This window comes from Loxodonta africana, chromosome 3, assembly GCF_030014295.1.
Source record: "Loxodonta africana isolate mLoxAfr1 chromosome 3, mLoxAfr1.hap2, whole genome shotgun sequence".
Lineage (NCBI taxonomy): Eukaryota > Metazoa > Chordata > Mammalia > Proboscidea > Elephantidae > Loxodonta > Loxodonta africana.
Window position 1 is genome coordinate 92,239,925 of NC_087344.1, and position 24,237 is coordinate 92,264,161.

A 24,237-nucleotide genomic window follows, 5' to 3' on the forward strand; every position below is an offset into this window, starting at 1 on the left:
GTGTCTAAACTTGGATCGATATTTTCAAGAGGAATGAGGGTATCTAAGGGGTACCTCATTTGGGAAACAAGGAGAAACAAACCCCAGAGAAAGGTGGTAGAATACAGGACACTTGTACAATTGCTTTTTATCTGGATGTTCTTTTGTATTGTATTGTTTTGTTTTATAAGGGAGGCCCTTCTAGCAGTGGGCTGACTCCTATAAATCTGTAGTATTTCCCCTTAGTTTGCTTCACTGGATGCATCACAATTAGTCCTATGCCTGATTAAGGAACATAAATATGCACCACAGATGGGAAACAGACAATGGGGCTTTTTTTCTTTTTAAGGTAGCTACAAGCAGCTCTCCATGTTTTGGTACTGTTTTATCAAAAAAAAAAAAAAATAAGAGAACTCTCAACTTTGTCAGTGACTGTTCAGTAATACATTCTCTCTTCCTCTCTGGATAAGCTCACATACTTTCCAGCCCCTCTATCTTCTAAATTCTGACAAGCTATTTTAAAACAGAAGCCTATATTTTGTCTTAACTTGATTAGTTGTTAATTGCATTTTCTTCACACTCAGAGAAAGCAGAGAACTAGGCTATACGTAAGTGTGTGGCTTTACTTAAAGAGCACGTTATTGCTGTGGCCAGCAATGCCCTTGTGATTAAACAAAGCACTGGTTTGCAAAGTTATTTAACATTTCATGGTATAATGACACTGAATCTAATAAGATTCTGTACACTATGCTACCTGATACCACTCTTATTTAACTCTGTATTATTGTAGGTAAGGGAATGTTAATGACAGGTTTTTTCCAAGTGAAATCTATACTTAGTTCTGCATCACAAAAGTCTAATTCTTACTGTCAAAATGAATACTGTTCTCTGAAAATATCTTTACCTTATAGTTGATATGCTTTTTAAAAAAGAAAAACAGTTCTTCAGAAAGACCCATTCAACAAAAATCCACAATCTGTGCAAAACAGCATAAAATGCACTTCTGAGAGGATCATTTTTGCTTCAATTTGTTCCCTAATCATCACATTATATAGCAATCAGACACAGAACATTTCATAATTTTCTGGGTCAGGTAGGGGTGGGAGGAAGATATGGGAAATCAGCAATATATTAACTCAAATTTCAGCTCATAGTTATTCAAATAAAATTTTAATGATTTCAGTTCAATACAACTGAAAACGTAGTGTGATTAAAGGGCATTTCCAGCTAAATTTCAAATTACAGGTCTGTGGGCCATCTCTGGGCAGAAGTATTATACCCTACTAAGCACTCAGTTAATTAACGAAGGCAAATGACAGTATCATGGAAGGTGGTGGGCAAAAGAATGATCAGCTCACAGAATCCGGTTAAGAAAAGAAAAAAAAAAAAGATGCAAATAACAAAGTAGTTACTCATATTAGTAAAATAAAAATACAATCCCAAAAATCCATCTCTTAAATTACTAGGAAAAAAAATACAGGTAAAGTTACAGCAAATACAGTCTTTACAGATTTGGGTAACTTTATTTGCATTTTATAGTGATTTCTTAAGCCTTATTTCCAATGAAACCATTTAAGAAGCTCTATCAAGAATGGAAACTTAGGTGTCAATTACACTTGAAAAAAAAAGCTTAAATCTCTGAATGAGCAAGATTCACTTTTGTAGGTAGAGGCCCTGCTTCTTCGTGATCTTCAGGTTTAGATTTAACAACCACAAGAGAAGAAGCTGGATATTGGTTTAGCTTTTGTTCATTCATAAATTCCAAGTCACCATAGATACTCAGCTTCTGCAAAAGAAAATCAATTCACATTAGCAATTTGGATAGTTAGGAACACCTCTCTGCATCTAAGTCTTCAAATAACAATTTAATTCAGGGATATTTGGTAAAAGAATTCAATAAACATCATTAAGAACGAAGAATGCTTTTACTCAAAGTGGCACAGATATGTGATTCAGCTTCCAGTGGATGGACAAAGAAGGTTTTCCACATATCCCAACTTAAAATACTTGGAAGTATTTTAAAAACTGGGTATCAAGAAAAACAGGCGCCCTGGTGGTGCAGTGGTCAAAACGCTCAGCTGCAAACAGAAAGGTCAGAGGTTCTGACCCACCTGCCACTCCATGGGAGAAAGATGTGGCAGTCTGCCTCCGTAAAGATTAGCTGCCTTGGAAACCCTGTGGGGCAGTTCTACTCTGTCTTATATGGTCGCTATGAGTCGGAACTGACTCAACAGGAAATAGATTTTTTTTTTTATCAAGAAAAACTGCTCAGGTTTAAATGCAGTTAGTACGGTCATATCAACAGCTCTGATTCTAGATGTTTGATACCCTATTTGTTCAAGCCTTTAAAGACTTAGCTCTCCTTCTGAGTGGTCAAAGGATTTGTGGCAAGTTTCTCTACTACCAAATGTTTTAACTTAATTCATTGGGAAAATGATATGTGCTATTTTAAAAGACTGTGAGAACAAAGAATATATATGAAACACTCTAACACTGACAGAAAGGTCTTCATATAAAAGCTCCCCAAACTGTTACTATCATCTTCAGGAAGATATCAAACAAAAGAGTGAAAAATATAAAACAGAATCACGGCAAATGTCATGAAACTCACTGGAGTACAATGGTAATGTCTAGTATCTTTTTGGAGTAGGTCTGCTTAAATGTAGGCTTATCTCCTAAAGGTAGAGAAGCGATAAGAAAAGTCTTTACTAAGAAATGGGAAAATTTTTTATTAATCAAATCATATGGCCACAAATCTCCCGAATCTTGTAAGTTAGAAATTGAAGAGCTGATGTCACTGACAGGGCAACTGTCACTGTCATGAAGCAAGAAGCACACAGAAGTACCTGATGTCAGAAAGGTACTTTCAAAAGATGATAAATAAAGACCACCTCTGAGGGTTCAAGCATCTTTCAATACTGATACATGCTACAACACAGATGAGCCTTGAAAACATTATACTAAGTGAAAGAAACCAGTAACAAAGGACCATACATTGTATGATTCCATTTATACAAAATGTCCAAAATTGGCATATATATAGAGACAGTAAGTAAATTAGTAGTTGTCTAGGGCTGGGGGTGGTGGTGCTTGGGAGGAAATGGAGAAATAACTATAAATGGGTATGGGTTTTCTTTTTAGGGTGATGAAAATGTTCTAAAAGTGATTGTGGCGATGGCTGCACATCTCTGCCAATATATTAAAATCATTTGCATGTGAATTGTATCTCAATAAAGCTGTCAAAAAAATATATATAAAAATAATCTATCAAGCAACATGGGGATTAGAAATCATCAGTTTTTGGGTATCATTTCTGATATCTTCCTCATCCTTCATCACGGATGTGGAAATACTGATTCCAAATAAAGAATTACATCATGTATAAATAGAATGGCTGGCAAAGGAGGATACTGCCCAGAGGATGAAGGCAAAGAACTTCTCTCCAAAGAAAGTGAAGGATCTGCCTGGGGAGAATTCCTAGTGAAGGGGCTATAACGGGCTGAGAGGGAAGGATAGAGTTTGAGGTAGTAAAGCACCCTGCCTTCCAAGTAAAACTTTTTTTGGCCATCCTGGGGTCAACAGCCAGTCTGCTTACCTATGCATTTTGTAAGGAAGTCAGTCTGTCTTCTTGTCTTGCCTTCCTACACTGAACCACAGCCCTCCCACCCATAAGAAGAGCTTGTTGGGAACACAGACCTACACAATAACAAAGTAATCCTTTGTTCAGATGGCTAAGAATCTCTAGACATTTGAGTATGAAATAACATAAAAAAGAGCCAGAATAAATAAACCAGCTGATACCAGAGGACACAGAAATATTCCAATAATTGGAAGACAACTCTAAAAATAATTACAGATTAGAATCCTCAAAGAAATTACAGACAATATTTTTGACATAAAACAAGAGCTGGCTGCTATGAGAAAGGCGAAACCCAAGAACAAGAAAATTCTTGAAATTGAGAAAATATGATTGTTTTAAAAAATAAGTTGGTAAGATGGCTGAAGATCAAGCCACTGATATAGGAGATACAGCTATAGAAATCCCTCAAAACGCAGATCAAAAATATAAAGAGAAGGAAAATAGAAAAGCTAAGATATGGCAGCTAGATTTAGGAGGTACGATGTTCATCCAACAGGAGATCCAGCAAGAGAAAAGACAAAGGAGGGAAGATTAATTTTTTTTCTCCAAGCTGAGACTTCAGTCTCAAAGAATTCAAGAAACACAGAGCAGGGTTAATGAATGGAAAAGGAAGCCCTCATACCTAGTACAACCTAGTGAAACGTAAAATTTCCATGGATAAAGAGAAAGTCCTAACAGGCTTTCATGATAAAACAGCCGCTAACTGCAAAGGAATGAGAATCAAATCAACACCAGATTTCTTAGCAGCAGCACTCACTGCAGGCTAAAAATAATGGAAAAATATTTTCAAAGGTTTGAGAGGAAAAAAACATTTTAAACCTATGTTTTTCATTAGTACTTAGAAAGTGGCTAATGCATGTGACTCTGTTACTTGAACAACATCCTACTCTGCTGGCATGGGCAGTAATTTCAGGCAGTCACTTGACAGGGCCATTTTTAATTTCAATATAAGAATCAATAACACTGCTTATCTGAGCACATTTCTGATGTGTCCTGCAGCACTACTGTCTCCAGGCGACAGCTACCCTGCAACAAGAAGGTGCCCTAGTACTTTATGGTTTTCCGGTAAGACAATCTCTTCCAGACAAATTCAGTGGTTGATAGACTGGACATGGATCTGATACAGTGTGGCCTCCTTAGACATGTGACATTTGCTTGGGGGCCCTGTGAAAAAAAGGCTTTATGACTCTAGCTAACGACATTTATAGACCTTGGAACAGCAACTAGAAACTGTTTAAACGATTTCAACCATCAACACGGAAGAAGCTACCTAGAAGAACAGGAAGAAAAAGTAAAGTTTGTGCAGAGAAATGGCTGGAAGCATATGGATAACCCCTAAGTATGTATAGTGACTTTGTGGCTACTTTGTATACTCAAATAATCAATTAAATACAAGAGTAAGATAAAGGTATTTTCAAAAAGTGTTAACTTGGGAAGTTTACCACCCAAGTGATAAACATAATTTTTATGAAAAGAAATTATTTAAGGGGGCATTTCAGCAAAAGTCAAGAGGAATTCAAAAAAGAAAACAACATAGAGTATAAGAAACAACAGCAGTTGAAATGACTCAGAAAATGGGAAGAAAGCTAGAACAAAACAAAAAGGAGGCCCAATAAGCTGAGGTATTTGGAAGATTCTCCGGGAAAAACTCTAAATAATTCAGGTTTATATTTGCTTTTACAGGACTCTAATCACCAATCACACACAGTATTTGGTTCTACCGTGAATACTTTCATAATCATAATATTGTCAAGGCTGTCTGCTGGATTTCAAATTTTAGAATTAACCTACAGAAAAGCATAGAAGTATAAATACAGAAGAATATACATTTATTTTTTATCATTAAGGGTCATAATAACAAATGAAAATTGACAGACTATGGAAAGGAAAGGTAATAATGAGTCAACAGAAATTTACGAAGCGATCAATAAAAGTACATAAAACGATAATATGTATCACAGAAATCAGAGAGTAAAGCTAGGGAGCTGAAGTAGAAGGTGGTGTAAGGGAACTAAATTCCTCATTCTTCATAGTAGGAAGACATTAAATAATGTCTAAAGTTGATAAACAAAAATAGAAATCAAAATGTAAAAAATGGCAATTACCTGGGTAATTTAAAGAAAATTATTGAGTGTGGTTTATCTGAGGAGTGAGGAAGAAGGGGACTAACCATGTGATCCCAGTCTATCTTCCTAAGTGTCAAAAAGGCCGTTCAGATTATCAGCTCTTGATATGAATCAGATAACCAACTCCCCTACCTAGGATTCCAGGCTAACCAAAGCAATTTATGGGCATGGGCTTTGAAGTTAAACTGCCTGGGTTAAATCCTGGCTCTACCACTTACTGGCATGTGACACTAGGGCAATTATAAAATCTCTGTTGCAGTTCTGCATCTGGAAAATGGGCATCATAACGGCAGCCATCTCACAGGCTTGCTCTGGGGATTAAACGAGCTAATTTGTATGAAACAGAACAGTGCACAGTAAAAAGTGCTCAACAACATTAGTCAGAAAGGCTGGGGTCCAAAATCCCGGTTGTGATGAATTTACCAAAGTAAATTCCACCTGAAACCAGCCATTTGGCCTTTCCTGGCAAATAGCTCGATCAATCTCTACATGCACCTTTCTTTCACAAGGTGAAACCTAGGAATAAAGAGAAGGAATAGGGCTTATGATACAAGAAGGAGGGAAAAAGAGTGCCATAGGGTGGGGGGTCAACAAAGATTTATTCCTGTAGGTTTGTAGCTTTGTTGCCATGATGGTTTAGAGTGCATGAGGTAGCTCAAAGACAAGTAATGGGTAAAGGCTATCTTATGTAAGAGACACAATTTCAGCCTTGTCAGGAATACTAAAATAAGGACATCAGGAGACACAAGAAGGTGATACAGCAAGAGGATGTTATCAGTATATTTATGTCATAAACACATGAGTTCTGTAGAAATTGACCCATTCTTCATAACTTCCACAATTCTAGGTTCTTCACAATCCTGTCCAACTTTATCCATTTGGCTTAATTTACTAATGTAAGTTCTTTTAATCAGGTCAATTCCTTGAAGTCCTTTCCCTACAGTTAGCTTATTCTTGTCTGTCTGGGAAAATCGTCCACCCTCCACTTTCTGCTAATCCGTACTCTACCACTCATTCTTCAAAGTTCAGGTCACGACCCCCCCTATCGAAAAGCCTTATCTGACAATCCCAGCACATAGTCTCTGCTTTCTTTAACACTTTGTGCATTTATCATTTATACTACTTATGCACCTTATCAGCCATGGGCAAGATGCTATACAGGAAACAACACAGGATTTGGAATCTAAAGGCATGAGCTAATTTTCAGCATCAACACTGTGTAATCCTGGGAAGGTAACCTAAGCTTTGTAAGCCTGTTTACTAGTCTATAAAATGGATGATAAAACCTGCTTGAAGAGTATTGCTGGACACTGGGTTTACATATTAAATATATGAAAATATTTTATAAATTTTAAAAAACTATATAAATGTTAGTTATCAACATTAACCGGTCCCAGTCTCTGGTTGTTTGTATCACTTATCACCTTAGTAAAAGATATTATACATAGTATTATAAAAATATCATTTGTAACATCTTAATCATCATTCATGTATAAATCTTACAGTAAAACATACCTTAGAGTCTATTAGGATAAGAGTGTTGTTCAAGCACCACGATAGGCACATGCAACTTCTAATTAGATTCTATTTTCACTTCCCCCCTTTCTTTTTCCTTTTTCTACTTTGGAGGCACAAGAGAACTAAAGTTTATTTCAGTTGGAACTGATGACAACAGACATCTTATCCTACATTTATATAAATAACTTTCTTTCCCTGAAAGCCAAAGTTGAGTCATCAAATTACAGCTTTTTCACCACAGACAAAAACAAAAATTCCTTACCCGAACAGTTATGTTTCTTGGGCCAGTTAAATTTTAACTACTAAGGAAGTTACAACAGCTTTCCATCTTTCTCAGAGTTAGATACTAGAGCATGATAACTCATAATCGAACACTCTAGGCTCCTAAAGCAGCAATTACTCTTTAACATTTGTGACAATTTAAAATTTTAAGTAGTTTTACAAGTCTGCTCTCCTATAAAACACCTTAGAAACTGATGTCAACAGGTCCTTTTCAGTCTCAGCCAGGGAGACACAGACATTTAACTCAAATGAGCCAACATATCACTATGGAAGTTAGCATCACAGAAAACTGGCAACAGTGATGGTTGCGCTGAAAACCTATAATTTTCCTGTGTGTCAATCCCAGTAGGATTAAAGCCACCAAATCTTCTCATTCTATTAGCTGAGAGGCCTTGTTTTTGTAGTTAAACAAATAAGGCATTTTAAGATGGTAAATAATATGACTTAGTCTTCAAATGGCCCAAGGGTTAGGGTTAAATTTACCTCAGAGGGGACATACTGCTCCACCGCTGTGGCAACAGCTGCACAACAAATCCACAGCAACACCGTCACCGAGAGGACAAGAGTAGTAGTTAAAATCCAGCCAGAGTTGCTGAAAAAACCAACAGTAAGGCATATTAGAATGTCATAAAGTAAAAAGAGAAGGCTCCTAATAATTAAGTACAATCAAGTTTATGTACTTAGTTTAACAATAAAATTAAAACATTATCTATATTATCTTTAAAACTTAAAAACATACTTATAGAAAGAAATATAGTAGCAATTATATATATATTTTTTATTAGGGTGTTTTACAATAAAAAAAATCAAACATACTGACTTTCTACTAACTATATTAAATTAAACGAAATTACTATCAGGGGTATTTTTAATTCTAAACGTGGTAAAGCAAATTATATGCTGTTATACAAATGTCACATATTCTTTTGAAAGGTATTACAGTGATACTTTAAGAAAACCCAAATATTTCAAAGAGTCAATGTATAAAATAGGTAAACTGTGAAATGTTTGTTTTATAAAAGAATTCACAATAGGTTTAAAGAAATTAATCCCCTAGAACATTTAAAGTAATTTTCTACAACTTTACAATATCTCAGCTTACAAGGGCACTTCTATTATGAGGCATTCTGTAAACATTACGGAATACCTTAGTAAAGAGATAGCGTTCTTCTTATGATTATCTTAATGTAGAAAGCCAGCAATCAGAATCAGCAACTTGAATTTGCTTTTTTATATAACTGACCTATCGTTTGCCAAACTAATTATAGATTAAGATTCAAAGAACAGAAAAAAGTCAAGGTATTTTTAAATATCTAAGAATCTAATTCTGAAAAACTGTAACACAGGTAGTCCCTGATTTTCCAGCGTTGCCTAATAACAGGTCTACACCCAGCATACCCCCATAACCCATTCACGCCACAGTTTGCCAACATTTGAACATGCTAAGGAAACGGTATGCACAGCCATCGTTTATCTCCCAGCAAGAGAGGCAGACTTGGAGTACATATTACTTTGGAATACGCATTATTCCATATGATGCTTCAAGTATACCAATTTAGAAAGAGAATAAAAAACATCATTTTTAGTAATTTCCCGTACGTGTTTTAGCCCTGAACTGCGTACTAAAGAATTTCTTTCCCTAAAATTAAGAGTATATATTTGATATCTGGATTCCAAGAGCCCCTACTACAACTAGCAAAAATTTCTTTATCATTTAAGACTTATTTCTATCTCCTCTGTAAATCCTTCTCTGGATTTACCTCTCTAGGAGGTATCTTCTCTTGATATCTCCTAGTGGACTTCGGTGTACATCTTGTACTCTCTCTCTATGTGTGTGTATGTGTGCGTGTATGATATACATAAACAACGATCATTATTGTGTTGTTCATTGTTCGTATGTCTGTATCGATCATAAGGAGCACCACAGAGGCAGAGATCGAGTACCTTTCTTAAGTCTCGAGTAGCCAGTGCAGTGTCCAATACATAGCAGACTCTCCAAAAAGAAATACCAAGTGAAAAATTGAGTGTGACCTCAATTTTCATTCTGAAGGCTAAGGGTGATCATGTGGGTAACTGTGGAAAAAGTATGACCCTTTAGGAAGCAGGCGGCTATGGCTCTCTAATTCACCTACTTATTATAGGGCATTGTTCTAAGAATCCAATGAGATCATTGAGGGAAAAAAGCATTTTAAAAAGAGTACTTTTTATTCAAATGTAGGTGACAATTATAATAACTCATGTTTGTGCATATAAATGTCTCCTGAATAAATCTTTAGTCATAAAATTAGCTGTTTCCAAGTTAAACATTTACAAAATTATTTTTAAAATATTAGATTTAAAAGAATAATATAAGGACCAAATGTTAAAGGACACCAAGTCACCAATAAGATGCCAGGTAGGTAGTGCAGGATTGACAATAAATTGTAATGTAAGATGATTACCACAGTTTCCTAAAACTATCAAACCGCAAAAAAAATCCTAAATACTGGAGACAGAAAAATTGCTTTTTTAAGAAAAACCAGATCAAAAGCAGATTTAGAAAGGAAAGGAAGAGCAAATTTAAAGTTAAATTCTCATTTTCTTATATAGTTTGTAAGGTTTTGTTCACTAAAAGGTATTTTTAGGTTCCTTATAAATGTATCAATAGTAGATAAGACCTGACAAAACCTGTCAAAACACTACTTCTATCATAAATTAAAAGGAGCAGGCAATTTGGACTTTTTTATCACTATACTGAAGTGTCTGATCTGGTATCTTATATAGAGTAGGTAATTATCAATAAGTGTCATGGTCCACGGTCTCTTTTTCCTTTTTGCGGGGAATGAAAGAGGCTTATGTTAGAACTCCTTGGAGGACTGGAAGCCCCCTTACCCTCAGAAGACTTAATATTACTTCCCAGGAGGGCACAATTTTCCCATTACCCCTGCCTGCCCCCTTTCCCTTGCCATCCTTGGGCATCCCCAGCACAGAGTTGACATTCCTTAGTATAGAACACAAAGCCTTTCATCATAATCTATAACCCTCATCTCCCTCCTCTAACCTCATATTTAGCCATGCAGATAAAAACAAAAATCTGACTCCCAAACTGTTCAGACCTAATTTAATTCTTAATTTAAATGTCTAGAGAAGCACATTTCTTAACACAAATTAAGGAATCCTTATAAGAATGAGAATGTTTTAGTACTTAAAAAACCTACCTGCTGGGATTTTATTAAAGTAGTATCTGTATTACCTTTTAAACAAATCAAAATATCCAAAATGATAAGTTTGGTAGGGAAAATGTAAAAAAGTTTTTACTTTTGAGCTGCTAAAATAATTTCAAAATAAGACAAAGGAATGTATCTCTCTGATACAAGTCAGATTTTATCTCCTATGTATATAATCAACAGGAATACGTACAGAGAGAGGCATCTTAAAAAGCCATCACTTTCTCCATCTTCAAGAAAGCTCCTGTGTGTTTGTGAACTTCTCATTTGCAGATCTGCCAAAACAGTAAGATACAAGCTTATGATAGCCTATCTTCCAAAAGCTAGTCTCAAATGACTTCTTGTAGATATATACGCTCTACAGGGGTCCAGTTGTTTTTAAAAAGTGTGATCTGATACACTCTATAATGAATGGAAGTTTCTCTAGCACATCAAAAACCAAATGGATATTCTACCACATTATGGATTTTCTCTTTTATTTTCAAATTCTTATTGACATTAATACTTTGTTTAATTACATATGGGCTTTGAATAATACAATTCGGTTTATTTCTAGTCTAATTAAAGCTAGAGATGGTCTTATGTTATATACTGTCATTAACCACCTACCCACCCAAGTAATTAGATGAATTACATCAGCATCTAAAATAAGATATGAGCTCATAAATTTAAAAAGCTAAGCTCTGCTTTAGGTTGATGTTTTATGGTTCTGTGAGCTAAAATTCACTTCTAGAAGACAAAATAGGTAAATGGGACCTCATAAAAATTAAAAACTTATGCTCATCAGAAGACTTTATTCAAGAATAAATAGACAACCTACAGACTGGAAAAAAATCTTTAGAAATGACTTATCCAATAAGGGTCTAATCTCTAAAACCTAAAGAAAACTACAACAGCTCAACAACAAAAAGACAAACAACCCCATCACAAAATGGGCAAAGGACATGACCAGAACTTTCACCAAAGAGGACATCTAAGCAGCCAAGGAACATTTCATCATGATCAGCAGTCACTAGAGAGGTGCAACTCAAAACTACAATGAGAAACCATCTTATCCCAGCTAAAACGGGACTAATTAAAAGGAAAAAAAAAAAAAAAACATAACGGATGTTGGTGAGGATGTGGCAAGACTGGAACACTTATCCACGGCTGTATGACTATAAAATGGTACAACTACTATGGAAAATGGTATGGCACTTTCTCAAAAAATTAGAAATAGAACTACCCCATGATCCAGCAGGAAATCCTGGTGGTGTAGCGGTTAAGTGCTATGGCTGCTAACCAAGAGGTTGGCAGTTCAAATCTGCCAGGCGCTCCTTGGAAACCCTATGGGGCAGTTCTACTCTGTCCTATAGGGTCGCTATGAGTCGGAATCGACTCGACAGCAGCGGGTTTGGTTTTCGGGTTTATGATCCAGCAATCCCACTCCTAGGTATATACCCGAGAGACCTAAAAATAATGATAAGAACAGACATACACACACCTATGTTCATTGCTGCTTTATTCACAATAGCATATAAATGGTAACAACCAAAGTGCCCATCAATGGATGAATGGATAAGCAAATTGTAGTATATACACGTAATGGAATAATATGCACCCATAAAGAACAATGACTCCGTAAAACATATTATACCATGGATGGCCCTGGAGGGCATAATGCTAAGTGAAATAAGTCAAGCATATAAGGACAATTATTGTATGGTCCCTCTTTTGTAAGAAGACAAGATATATAGAGAGATCAGTGTTCATTAGTGGTTACCAGGGAGAGGAGTGGAGAGGGGAAAGTACACTTTAGATTGTAGAAACTCGTTATTTTTTTTGGTGATGGGGAAAGTAGCACTGAATGTGGATGTACTGAGCACAGTGTTTGAGCACATACGCTTGGGTACTGGCATACTGGTATATGGGTAGGTACAGGTATGTACATAGGTGAGAACAGATAGAAGTATCTATATCAAACCAAACTAAACCTGTTGCCATTAAGTGGATTCCAACTCATAGCAACCCTACAAGACAGAGCAGAACTGCCCCATGGGGTTTCCAAGGCTGTAAATCTTTATGGAAGCAGACTGCCACATCTTTCGCCCATGGAGCAGCTGGTAAGTTTGAACTGCTGACCTTTCAGTTAGCAGCGGCTGAGCACTTAACCACTGTGTCACCAGGGCTCCTAGACATATCTACAGGTATGTGTAAATACAAATATGTGGGTGCAGGCACATATATTCATTGAAGACACAAATATAGATACTCCACAGATATAACCAAATACCTTCTAAGATTGGTTTTCCGGGTTTGAAAGCTTAGGACCATAGTCTCATAGGACAACTCAGGCAACTGGCATAACACAGTCCACAAAAATCATGATCTCCATCCTGGTGAAGTAAGTGGCATCTGGGGTCTTAAAAGCTTGCGAGTGGCATTCTAAGACACAATTAGGGGTCTCTACTTGTCAGGAACAGAACAGTAAGAAGGTAATCAAGAGCTCAGAGAAGAAACAAGTCTACAAGATGTACAGTCTCATCTACCCTGAGACCAGAAGAACTAGATGGTACCTGGTTACCACCACTGACCATTCTGACAGGGGTCACAATAGATGGCCCTGGATAGAATGAGAGAAAAATGTGGAGAACTCAAATTCTCATTAAAAAAAAAAAAAAGAGCCAGAGGAACTGGAACAGTACAGCACAGAGGACTCCCTGAGACTATTGCCCTGAGGCATTCTTTAAACCTACAACTGAGTCCATCCCCTGAGATCACCTTTAACGAAATAGAATGGCACACAAAATAAAGGATACTACCTGTAAGACCAGTGCTCTACTTAAAAACCATCAGTATGAGGCCAAAAGGTCAACAATTACTCAAAAGCAAAAACGAGAAAATAAGGGAGCAGGGAAACTAGAGTATTGGAAATGGAACATACAGAACACAATTAAAGAGAATGTTGACACACTGTGATAAATGTTAACTAATATCACTGAACGATTTGTGCGAAAATCGTCAAATGGGAATCTAACTTGCTCTGTAAACTTTCACCAAAAACTCAATAAAATACTAAATAAACAAATAAATAAAATGCACTTCTAACATGGCAATAAAAATTGAACAGGGACTCATACTTTCCAGGTAGTTTCACTACTTGGCTAGCTTACTGGGGGATATCAGAATATTTGGTTAGTTCATATTCAAAACATCCTTGAAAGTAGACTAAATGTTTGAGAACACTGGCTCTCTAGGTATGGTCTCTAGATGGGCAGCATCAGCAAAATCTGGGAACTTACTAGAAATTCAAATTCTCTGGTCTTAATACAGACTTAGTGAATAGGACACTTTGGAAGTGAGACCCAGTAATCTGTGTTTCAACAAGCTTTCTAGGTGATCCTGATGCACACCAAAGTTTGAGAGCCACTGTTTTAGAAATTATCTGTTCACCTCCATTAGTGTAAAAACAACTAACCAACCAACCCCACCACAGCCACATTTGACTGCCAATGTTTTTATCCCAAGTTACTTAAAAATAAAACTTACAGGACATTTTGCTTAGAGAGGATTCTTTCAAATTTGTAGGCTCCTGCTCCAACTGTGGTGCATACTGAATTTCTGGCTTAGACTAAAATGATAATGAAAGTAATTAAGTCATTTGTACTTTTTAAGCTTTTTTCAGCAACAAGTTCTATAACACATCATCTCTAAACATTTAAATTGAGAAAAAGTAACAGAAGTATGGCATAAAAAATAAAACACATTAACCACAATATATTTTAATTGCACTTCTTAAACATCAGATCCAGTGCCTTGCAAAGAAACAGACAGATTCCTGGCATCATCGAGTATTTAGTCAGTTTAACTTCCTGACAACATTAAAGGAAAAAAAGAAAGAGGAACAAATTACAACATATTGCATTAAATACCATACCCTGCAAAAATGAGTTCTAATTCTAGTTGATCAGGAATAATTTAGCAGACTGTCAAAAGTTGTGACTAAACACATATTATCACTATTTTTCCTCATCTGAAACACTCCATTTTTCCCTAAGTATGCTGAACACTCCACACTTTATGTCTTCCATGTATCTCTGACCCTCTGGAGTGGGAGTTTCTCCACTCCAATTACACTCAAGTCGACACAAATCTTAGAGAGAAACAGAAGGCTGCTAATCTCACATCTAACCAAGAAGGAATAGAGACTCTGAGAGTCAATTTATGCTTTAAGTACATTTAGGACATAGAATTTTTCATGAATATAAAAAGAAAAAATTCCTTCTGTGTTTTACTTATTACTAAGTATGGGGGACCCATACCTCAGGTTAGTGCTAAAAATTACATACTAGTCTTACAGTAAGTCACTCAATTAGTAATAGTAGTTAAACGGTTTACTTTAATTATCACTTGAGAGGAAGACAGAGCCATAATATAATTTGTTGGCTGGTAAATTTGAGGAATTTAACTAACAAATTAAAAGGAAGACAGCATGGTAGGGTAGCATATGGGCCTTGGAGCTAAAGTGACCTGGGTTTGAAGCCTAATTCTATCATTTACTGGCAGTGAGGCCTTAAAAAAGTTAGATTCTCTGTTTCCTCATCAATAAAATAGGTATAATACCATCTTACAGAGTTGTTTGAAGAGCTGAGATAATACAAGTAAAATGCCTAACAATTAAAAGCCTTCAATAAATAGCAGTTATTATGATCACATTACATGAGGCAGAAGAAAAGTTACCTCAGAGGAAAAATGCTTCTTCGACAAGTCTCCTTACAAGAGGTATGAAGAAAAGCATTATAAACAACTAAAAATTACGCTGTGCTGCTTTTCTCTAATAGCTATATGTCATCATATACATACTGTTTACGTTCAAAGTGTATTAATTATTCTTATCTTCCACATCTAGAGATTCCATTTTACCAATTTAACCACCACTTAGAAGGTTTGAAGAGCCCTGGTGGTACAGTGGTTAAGAGCTACGGCTGCAACCAAAAGGTTGCCAGTTCGAGTCTACCAGTCGCTCCTTGGAAACCCTACGGGACAGTCCTCCTCTGTCCTATGGGGTCGCTATGAGTTGGAATTCACTCGACGGCAACAAATTTTAGAAGACACAGAGTTCTGGTTATTTAAGGGCCAGAGGCTTCCAAAGAGCAGAAGGGAAGATAAATTACACTGTGTCCTGATGCCCAGTGTTTTCAAGTAGGCCAAACAATTATTATTTGATGATAAATATTTGTTAGGTGGCTGAGTACAGGGCCCTGTGCCGCGCCGCTCGTTTAAAACACATACATTTACTGCTGTTGGCATTTAGATGAATCTAAGAAACACAGTTGTCACCTGGAATATAACTATTTTTCCATCATCGGCTTGAAGATAAAAAGTCCATGAAGAGGTTATGAAGCTCTGTGCAGAGTCCATCATGTCACTCCAGAATGACCTCACCAGGGTAAGTGGGAAGAGCAAATGCATTTTTGGCATCAGGGACATGAGCTAAAAAAAACATTAAATAATGAGAAATATATTATTTTTTATACATATATAATCAAGAGAACACCATAGTCAAGATTCTTCAAATCCTTATTGGTCCAGGAAATAAACAATTAAATGAATCTACCATAACCATTATTATTAAACTCTTATTTACATAAATTAACTATGGTAAAGTTTAAAACACCAGGCTACTTTAAATTGTCATTAAACATACTTATAAGTTACCTGCCACCTCTATGAGGTAAATATGTTTAGGAAATAAAGACTAAATTTCAAAATTAGCCTAAGGAAAGTATCAGTGAGAGGCAAATATGCCGCAACGTACTGAATAAATAAATCTCACATATGCCATAAACTCTCTTACATTTAAATTGCGTGGGGCTACCCATAACTCTTGCAATTATGCATTTCGGATAATAAAGATCTAAAATCACAATAAAAGGGATTCTGTAGAACACTCATGTCCCCAAGAAGTATAAGGCTACCAATGGTGATCTTAGAAGAATCCCTGACATAAGTTCTGAGCATACTGCTTGTTCTCTGTAGCTTTGAAAGGCTCCTTCATTGGAGGTCAGGGCAATAATTAAGACAATCTTTTTCCCATCCTGCTCCTGCGCAAGATGGAAACTTAAGATGGCTAATATTCGGGCACAGGAAAGTTACCAGCAATGTATTTTATAACTAAATATAAATTGTTTGGGGGCTGCCTGCAGTTCTAGATTGTCTGTACCACTGTCCCTTCCCTCTCATTCAAATATGGACCAAGACTTACTTAGTAGACCAGCAAACTTAGATCACATGGGCCTCATGTGAGAAAACCTGGATAGTTCAAAACTCCCTGTGTCACTTGCTTGGTTCCCAGACAGTACTTCCTATCTAAAGGCTAAGAAAATCTAAAAACTTTTCCCAATATGTTTAGAGTACAGAGTGTGTGGGGTAGGGAATTATAAGAGATGAATATTGCAGAAACAACCATGGGTCACGTTGTGACAAGTAGTTTGGACTTAAATGTATATGTGATTGGGGAGCTACTGAAGTATGGAAGGTAGGAGAATGACATGAGGTTTCTACCTTAAAAAAAAATTCCAGAAACAAAGTAAAGGATGGACTAGAGAGGGTTAAAATCGGCAAATGGTTGGTTAGTTAATATAATAAGATAGGTGAGAAATGATGACGATCCAAGTTAAGACAATAAGAGTTGGAATGGAGAAAAAGGACGCTGGGCTATCAACTTCTCTGAGCCTCAGTTTTTTACATTCATAATGGAGATAATATCTTCACTGGACTATGAGAAGAACCAAACTGAGATTATGAATGTGAATATACTTTTTAATAGTTAAGCAATATACAAAAGTAATTATTTAATTGCCTTTTCTATTTGCAAATACATACTTTTGTTTTGCTGAAAAATAAATACAGAATATAACAGTAAAATAGGGTCAAGTGGGCGACAGACAAACCAATAGAAGTGAGTGCCATTTAAGCAGGCAATTTAGTTTCGTACTTGTTCTTGTCTCAATTCAGCAAATGGCAGCTGATTCTGGCAACCAAGATGGCAAGCATATTGCTCATCAGATTCGGAATATGCTTCTGTACATGCTGTAAGAAAAAAATAGTCAAATTACAAAAAAAAAGAAAGAAAAGGGGAACATAGAAAAGAAAGGGATTTGACATTTTATAAAGAAGTTTCTTATACTTAAAATGTATTTCATCAATATGAATTTTCAAATTTGGTAAGAGTAGCAAATGCATTATTTTATAAAGCCCTATATCTTCTCCTTCCCACAAGTCAAATGTTTCAGGTACACATCTATTAATTACACACTCAGACTCTGGCCATATGATGGCATTCACATGAGACGATCCACAGCTAAGGTTTGTGTAGCAGAAAAAGCACTGTATTGGCCGCCATCAGACCTGCTGCAAGTTTCCGCATGTAACCTGGGCTGAGATGCTTAATCTCTCTATTGATTTATTTCCATATGGAAATACCACCACCTACTTCATGGGGTTATTTGAATGAAATAATGCAATGTAGTGATTTACATGCACACAACATTACTGTTAAGAACCGGATCACTTAGTTAAGAAGCAAGGGTATTCATGTGGGAAAGGAAATAAAAAATAAAACAACCTGTCTATTACCCTAAATTCTAAGAAAACTGAATTCAGAAAATATTCTACAGCAAGTAATTCTAAACTTGAAAGAGATCTCCACCAGATACTCTCTTCATTTAGTTCACTAGAGCCATTTCTTTCTTGTGATGTAATACTGCATTCTATAAGAATTTTATATTTTTTCCCAAACTAGTCATGTATTTGTAATACACTTCTCAAAGGTGCTAGGTAATCAACTGAGCTGCATTATGCACATATAAAGATGGGAAGTTAGGAGACTTGAGTTATTAAGAACAAGGGTAAAATATCACAGAAGACTGAATGTGGGTCATGGCATAGTGAACAGGGAAAGAGGTACCTCCTGTTACACTGAATAAACAGTAACAAATGGAGAAAATTCCATTACAGTTCTTTGAAAAAATTAAATGTCAATTTTGTCCTGATTACAGATTTATTTTATTAGAGACATCTCTTTCAGCAAAATGTAAGAATAATGGTTTATCAGATGACAAAAACTCTGGTTACTCCTTTATCAGCATTACCCACAAAGAATACACTATTAAATACGAGTCAAAGGCCTGGTTCAGTAAAACCTTGGAGCTAAGTCAACTAACCTACGACTGAAAGGCTTAAGGAAATTACACTATCTGTGAAAAGGTAGTGATGAATTACGAGTGGGACAATTACTACTGCATTTGTCTAAATCAGATGCTTGGTTAAACAAAGGCATCCTATTCACAGTACAAAATAAACACTGTATCAACCAAAAAGATGAAATTTAAAGCCCATGAAATTTCTAGTAGCAGCTACTAAAACTCTAACTTCATAAAAATTACAATATGCTGGATGACTAGTTTAAACAGTATGTTTTTAATTTTCCGAGAAAATTACATAAAAATAAAAAAAATCATAACTCAAAGAAAACAATGATATGTATTCTTGTTGTCATTAGCATAGCATCTTACCAGATTCACATTCCAATTTGGTCCGATTTAAATCAATCCCATCATCCACAAACTGACAAATTGAAAACAGCCTGCAACCTCTCTGACACGCATACAACTCTTCTTCCTAGGGGATTCAGGAGCAGGGAGGATTACCAACAAATAGTAAATTTTCCTTCAGGGAAAGAAAGGTCAAGAGGAAAGCAAAGTTAGTAGGGTTTATCATAAACCTTCCAATAAAAATTTTATAGTGGAAAGGAAAAAAATGATACGAGACCTTTGTCATCTAAAGAGGTTTTAGTTCCTTATTTTAAAAGTGATATGAAGAAGGAAGCCTAGTGGGTAAAAACATCACTCTGTTTCCAAATTCTCTGATTATATTTTGTAGGGAAAAAATTGAAAATAAAAACGACTGTGACATAATGAAAATGAGTAAGCCAGTTCTCTAGGACTAATGACAGACTTTTGCCACATCCCACATGTTTATATAAACCACCGGGCTTATCAGGAAAAGTATCATGACTAGCTTCATATGGCAAATGATGCCACAAAAACCAAAACCCATTGCTGTCGAGTCGATTCCAACTCATCGCGATCCTACAGGATAGGGTAGAACTGCCCTACAGGGTTTTCCAGGCTGTAAATATTTAAGAAAGCAGACTGTCCCACAAGGCTCTGACAAAGTGAAGTATACATCTATAAAAATGCTTATATGAAAGGATTTTTTCTAACTTAGCTGACTTTAACTGAAAACATATAAACAACGGCAATAGTGTGATGTACTGTAAAGGCTATAGGAATCAGCCAGACCTGAAACAAAACCTTTTAGGTAAATGGCCCTGTACAAGTTACTTTACCTGTCTATATTGCAGTTTTCTCTTCATAAAAGGAAACAACAGCTATAAATTATTTTTAAGCCCTTCAATAATTCTGGAAGATAGCTATTCCTAGCCCAGTACCTTCTAGCTATTCCTAGGTTCTCAGCAGCAGCAGCAGTAGTAGCATTAATCATAATAATAGATTCTTAAAATAGAAAACAGTTACATGTGCCATTGTATATGTGTGGGATCTTAAGATGGACATACAGTTCTTCATTAGTGGAAAATGTTAACTGCTTAGTAAGACTACAGGTCTAGGAATAGGGCATTCAAAAGGTTTTTCTTGGGTGAAATACATACACATAGTATTTAAAGCAAACTAATGTGTGTGTTGGGGGAGCGCCCTCAACTTAACTGCATGATCCACTGTGTACAAACTGGGTGGCACCTAATTAGGAAGGAAATAGCATGTGCATATACCCGTTAGCAATCAATGAAATACAAAGGTATGTATTTCTAGCAGAAGGGCTAGTAGAATTTATCAGCAGCGACAATCAGTTAAGAGAAGATGGTTGCAGTCTAACATTGAACAAGTTTTATTATATAACTTAGAAAGAAGCCTTGATTGGTAGAGATTAAAAATCCTGTCCTTATTCCAAGTGTTTCACATTCTACATACATTATTATCCCAAGGGAATATTTCATGTTCTATATAGCCCAACCACTGGCAAGTTATACAAACTGTGTCTCCTCTGATTTTTAATATCAGAGCACAAGGAAATGGTGTTCCTCAGCAAACTGAATCCAAAACCAAAACAAAACCAGTTCCCATCTGTGGTGCAACGAGTTCCTTCCACAGCGTGTTCAATGGCTGGATACTTTGGAAGTAGATCACTAGGCTATCTGCTGAGGTGCCTCTGGGTGGGCTCGAACTGCCAACCTTTCTGTTAGCAGAAAAATTCATTCACCATTTGCACCACCCAGGAACTCCAGTGAATTGAATAACAAGCTAAGTAATCAGACGGTCCTTCGATGATACTATCTATAGCTTCTAGACACACATTCTCTTACCCTGAGCTAAGTCAAGCTAGCTATTCACCATTATTCAGCACTACTGATACTATATGAACCAAACTCGCTTTATAACATACAACACAAGAAATAGCTATGTGTAGAGCACTGAATGACCAGCTGTGTGTTATGCACTGTGTTAGGCACAGGAGACAAAGTTCTGAGAGGTTAAGTGATCAGCAAGGACACGTACCTAGTAATAGTGGAGCTGGGAACAGAACCCAGGTTTGTGTGGTCCCAGAGCCCACACTCTTTTAAAAAATGATCAGTCTGGCTCTATTTTATCTCTTGTATTTGGACCCAGACAAATTACACAACTGCACTTTTGAGGACAGAGAATAAAATATAATGATTTTTAAAATACCTTCTTACAAACAGGTATTCTACTTTCTTGCAACAAATAATTCTGGAAAGGAGTCATCAGATGAGATTTGTATCTGTCAGTTACAAATGTAAAACCAAGACAGCATATGTGAGCTTGTAAATTCATCTAATTTCTTATAACACACAGCGCTTCTTCCTAAACCACAAAGCAAAATAATTTGGAGGGTCAACAGAAATCAGTGAAATAAATTAGGTATTTTTTATACAACTTTAGTAATGAAAAGCAGGATAGCGTAGCCAGATAAAGGGTTGAAGTCCTGCTCCACGACTTCTTGGCTATGTGACTTTGGGCAAGTCACAGCTTTTCAGAGCCTCAATTTCTTCAACTGTAAAACCCTACTTAGCAGAGTTGCTGTGAGAATTAGGGATAATGGGTGTACTGGCTAACAGACTGCTGTTGTTTGTTGTTAGCTGGCTAACAAATTATTGTTGCATACTGTTAGCTGCCCTGACTCATGGTGACTCTACACACAGTGGAAAGAAATGCTGCCTGGTCCTGTACCATCCCTATGATTGGCTGCAGACCAGACCCTTTGCGATCTCAGCTTTCATTGGCTGATTTTCGGAAGTAGATTGCCAGACCTTCCTTTCTAGTCCACCTTAAGTCTGGAAGCTTTGCTGAAACCTGTTCAGCATCACAGCAACACACAATCCACCACAGACAGAGTGGTGATTGAGCGTGAGGTGCACTGGAGAAATCGAACCCAGGTCTCCTGCACGGAAGGCAAGAACTTGACCACTGAACCAGCCAGTAGACGGTCAATCCATTTTAAAGCCCAGGACATACAGAGAGCCAGATGATTTAGAGTTCCGGATGAGAACTACTTTAATGAATAAATAAAAAATGACTTATTAATATCACAGCAAATGTTAAAAAAATAGTAGTGGATATTATAAAAGTACTTACAGATAACAGATATGTGTATTCTCTCAAATTGTTTAGTTATTTTCCCAACATTCTCATTCATATCACAAATTTGCTTGTAAATCTTAAAAAAGGAAACGAAACAAAAATTCCCAACACTAAAATAATACCGAATACATTTCAGCTCAATTCCAGACCAAAGTAATTATTAATGAGTTTCCTCAGACAAGCCTCTTAATGATGAGAGGTTTATAAGATGAGAAGAAAATAATGCATTTATGGACAATATTCATTGATTTAAGTCTGAAGTCATAATTTCTCACCTCTCTCTCTCACTTGCTATATCAATCTGACTCTGAAAAATCCAGGATAATCCCCTCTCCCACACCTTTTTCTGAAATTGATAACCCTTGTGTAATGTAAAATTCAGCAGTAAACAGACATACAGAAAGTGCTAACATTTAGAACGTTTCATTTCAAGAATCTGAAAGTGCTTGCCAATGAGCAACATCCCAACTTCACTGCAACTGACTTTGTGGCCACTTTGAAGTTTAAGTGAGCAAAGAGGGCTAGCCACAATGGTTAAGCAAATAGCATACAGGAGATGAAGGAAAAACAAGAGAAAAAGACCAGCAGCCTCAGCAAAGGCTCTTATAAAGGGGCGGGGGTGGGGGGTGGGGAGGATACCCTAATTATATATGGTGAAGGGTGGGAGTCACCAAGCAGAATGTTGAGTAAACAAGTCCTTAAGAAACTGGAAAAATTGAGATTTGGGCTGGAATTAAAATAAAGGGGGCAGGGGCTAGGGAGTCAGAGTAGGGCCACTCCTATTCACAGGATGTCACCACCACCCCCTCCCCCAGGCAGGCCTTATTTCTTTCCCCACTCCATGAATTCCCTGTCTTCTGCATTGCGTGGTAAATTCCCTGAAGGCAGAAACCTAACTGCTTTTTCTCTAAAACACCGTAGTCCCTAGTGGCAGCGCCTTGCACACAGTAACTCAACCTAGGTGGAAAGCCCTTCCCGTGTGCTCACAATTCCCTGGGCAGACGGCTGAACACTTTTCAGACTATAGTGGAATTGTCCAGTGTCTCACTCCCTGAACAGACTATGCGCTCCCGGCCCAGAAATGCGTTCAGTAAACACTGGTTATGACCTAACCTTCTGTGGACTTGTTTATCTGCCGGTCTCCCGCCCCCACTTTGACTGGAAGAGAAGCTCCTCGAAAGGGAGGACCTCGTATGATGATTCTTACCCTCCTTGGAGTGCTCGTCTGCCCTGCTGGGGAAAGGGATCGTATCTTTCTCATCTTTGTATCTCCCCACCCCAAACAGCCTGTCACAGGGTAGGTGCAGCACACATTTCCACTAATGACAACTGGAGCGGGTTGCGGGCAAGCTTGGGGAGGAAAACAGGAGCTACACAGGCGGGAGACAGCGGTTGCAGGGCCGATTCATCAGCCAACTTCCCAGAGCAGACAGAGGTGCGAGGAAGCGAGAAGATGGGTGGCCAGGGAAGGGTTGTTGCCCGGTTCGATCGGGCCCTACCTTGGGGTAGGTGTGCAACGGGTAGGTCAGCTGACAGGCCCGGTGGCAAGACGCCGTATCCCCTAAGACCGAGTCAAACGCTTCAGCGGAAGCGGTCCCCGAGCCTCCGGCCAGGGCCATGGTCAGAAGCAGCAGCGGCGGGAGCCCCAGCTGGGCCGTGACCCAGAGGCTCCCACTCAGCGCCGCCATTTTGTTTCCCTCGTCACAGCAGCTCAGCTTGTTGCTGTTTTCTTTTCAGGGCTTCCTCCTCCTTCCGGGGCCAGCCCC

The 24,237-nt window shown here is 37.3% G+C and overlaps 1 protein-coding gene across 1 annotated transcript; it reads right to left on the reverse strand.

Moving 5' to 3' along the window:
- Nucleotides 1-1,132: 1,132 nt before the first annotated feature.
- On the reverse strand, nt 1,133-24,234 carry TMEM59 (transmembrane protein 59). The gene is made up of 8 exons (XM_010591246.2): nt 23,971-24,234; nt 19,307-19,412; nt 17,728-17,822; nt 16,071-16,223; nt 14,280-14,361; nt 10,945-11,026; nt 8,029-8,137; nt 1,133-1,765 (listed from the first exon to the last, which is right to left on the reverse strand). Exons 1-8 carry the CDS (start codon nt 24,157-24,159, stop codon nt 1,610-1,612), a joined length of 972 nt encoding a protein of 323 aa, XP_010589548.1. The 5' UTR covers nt 24,160-24,234; the 3' UTR covers nt 1,133-1,609.
- Nucleotides 24,235-24,237: the final 3 nt, after the last annotated feature.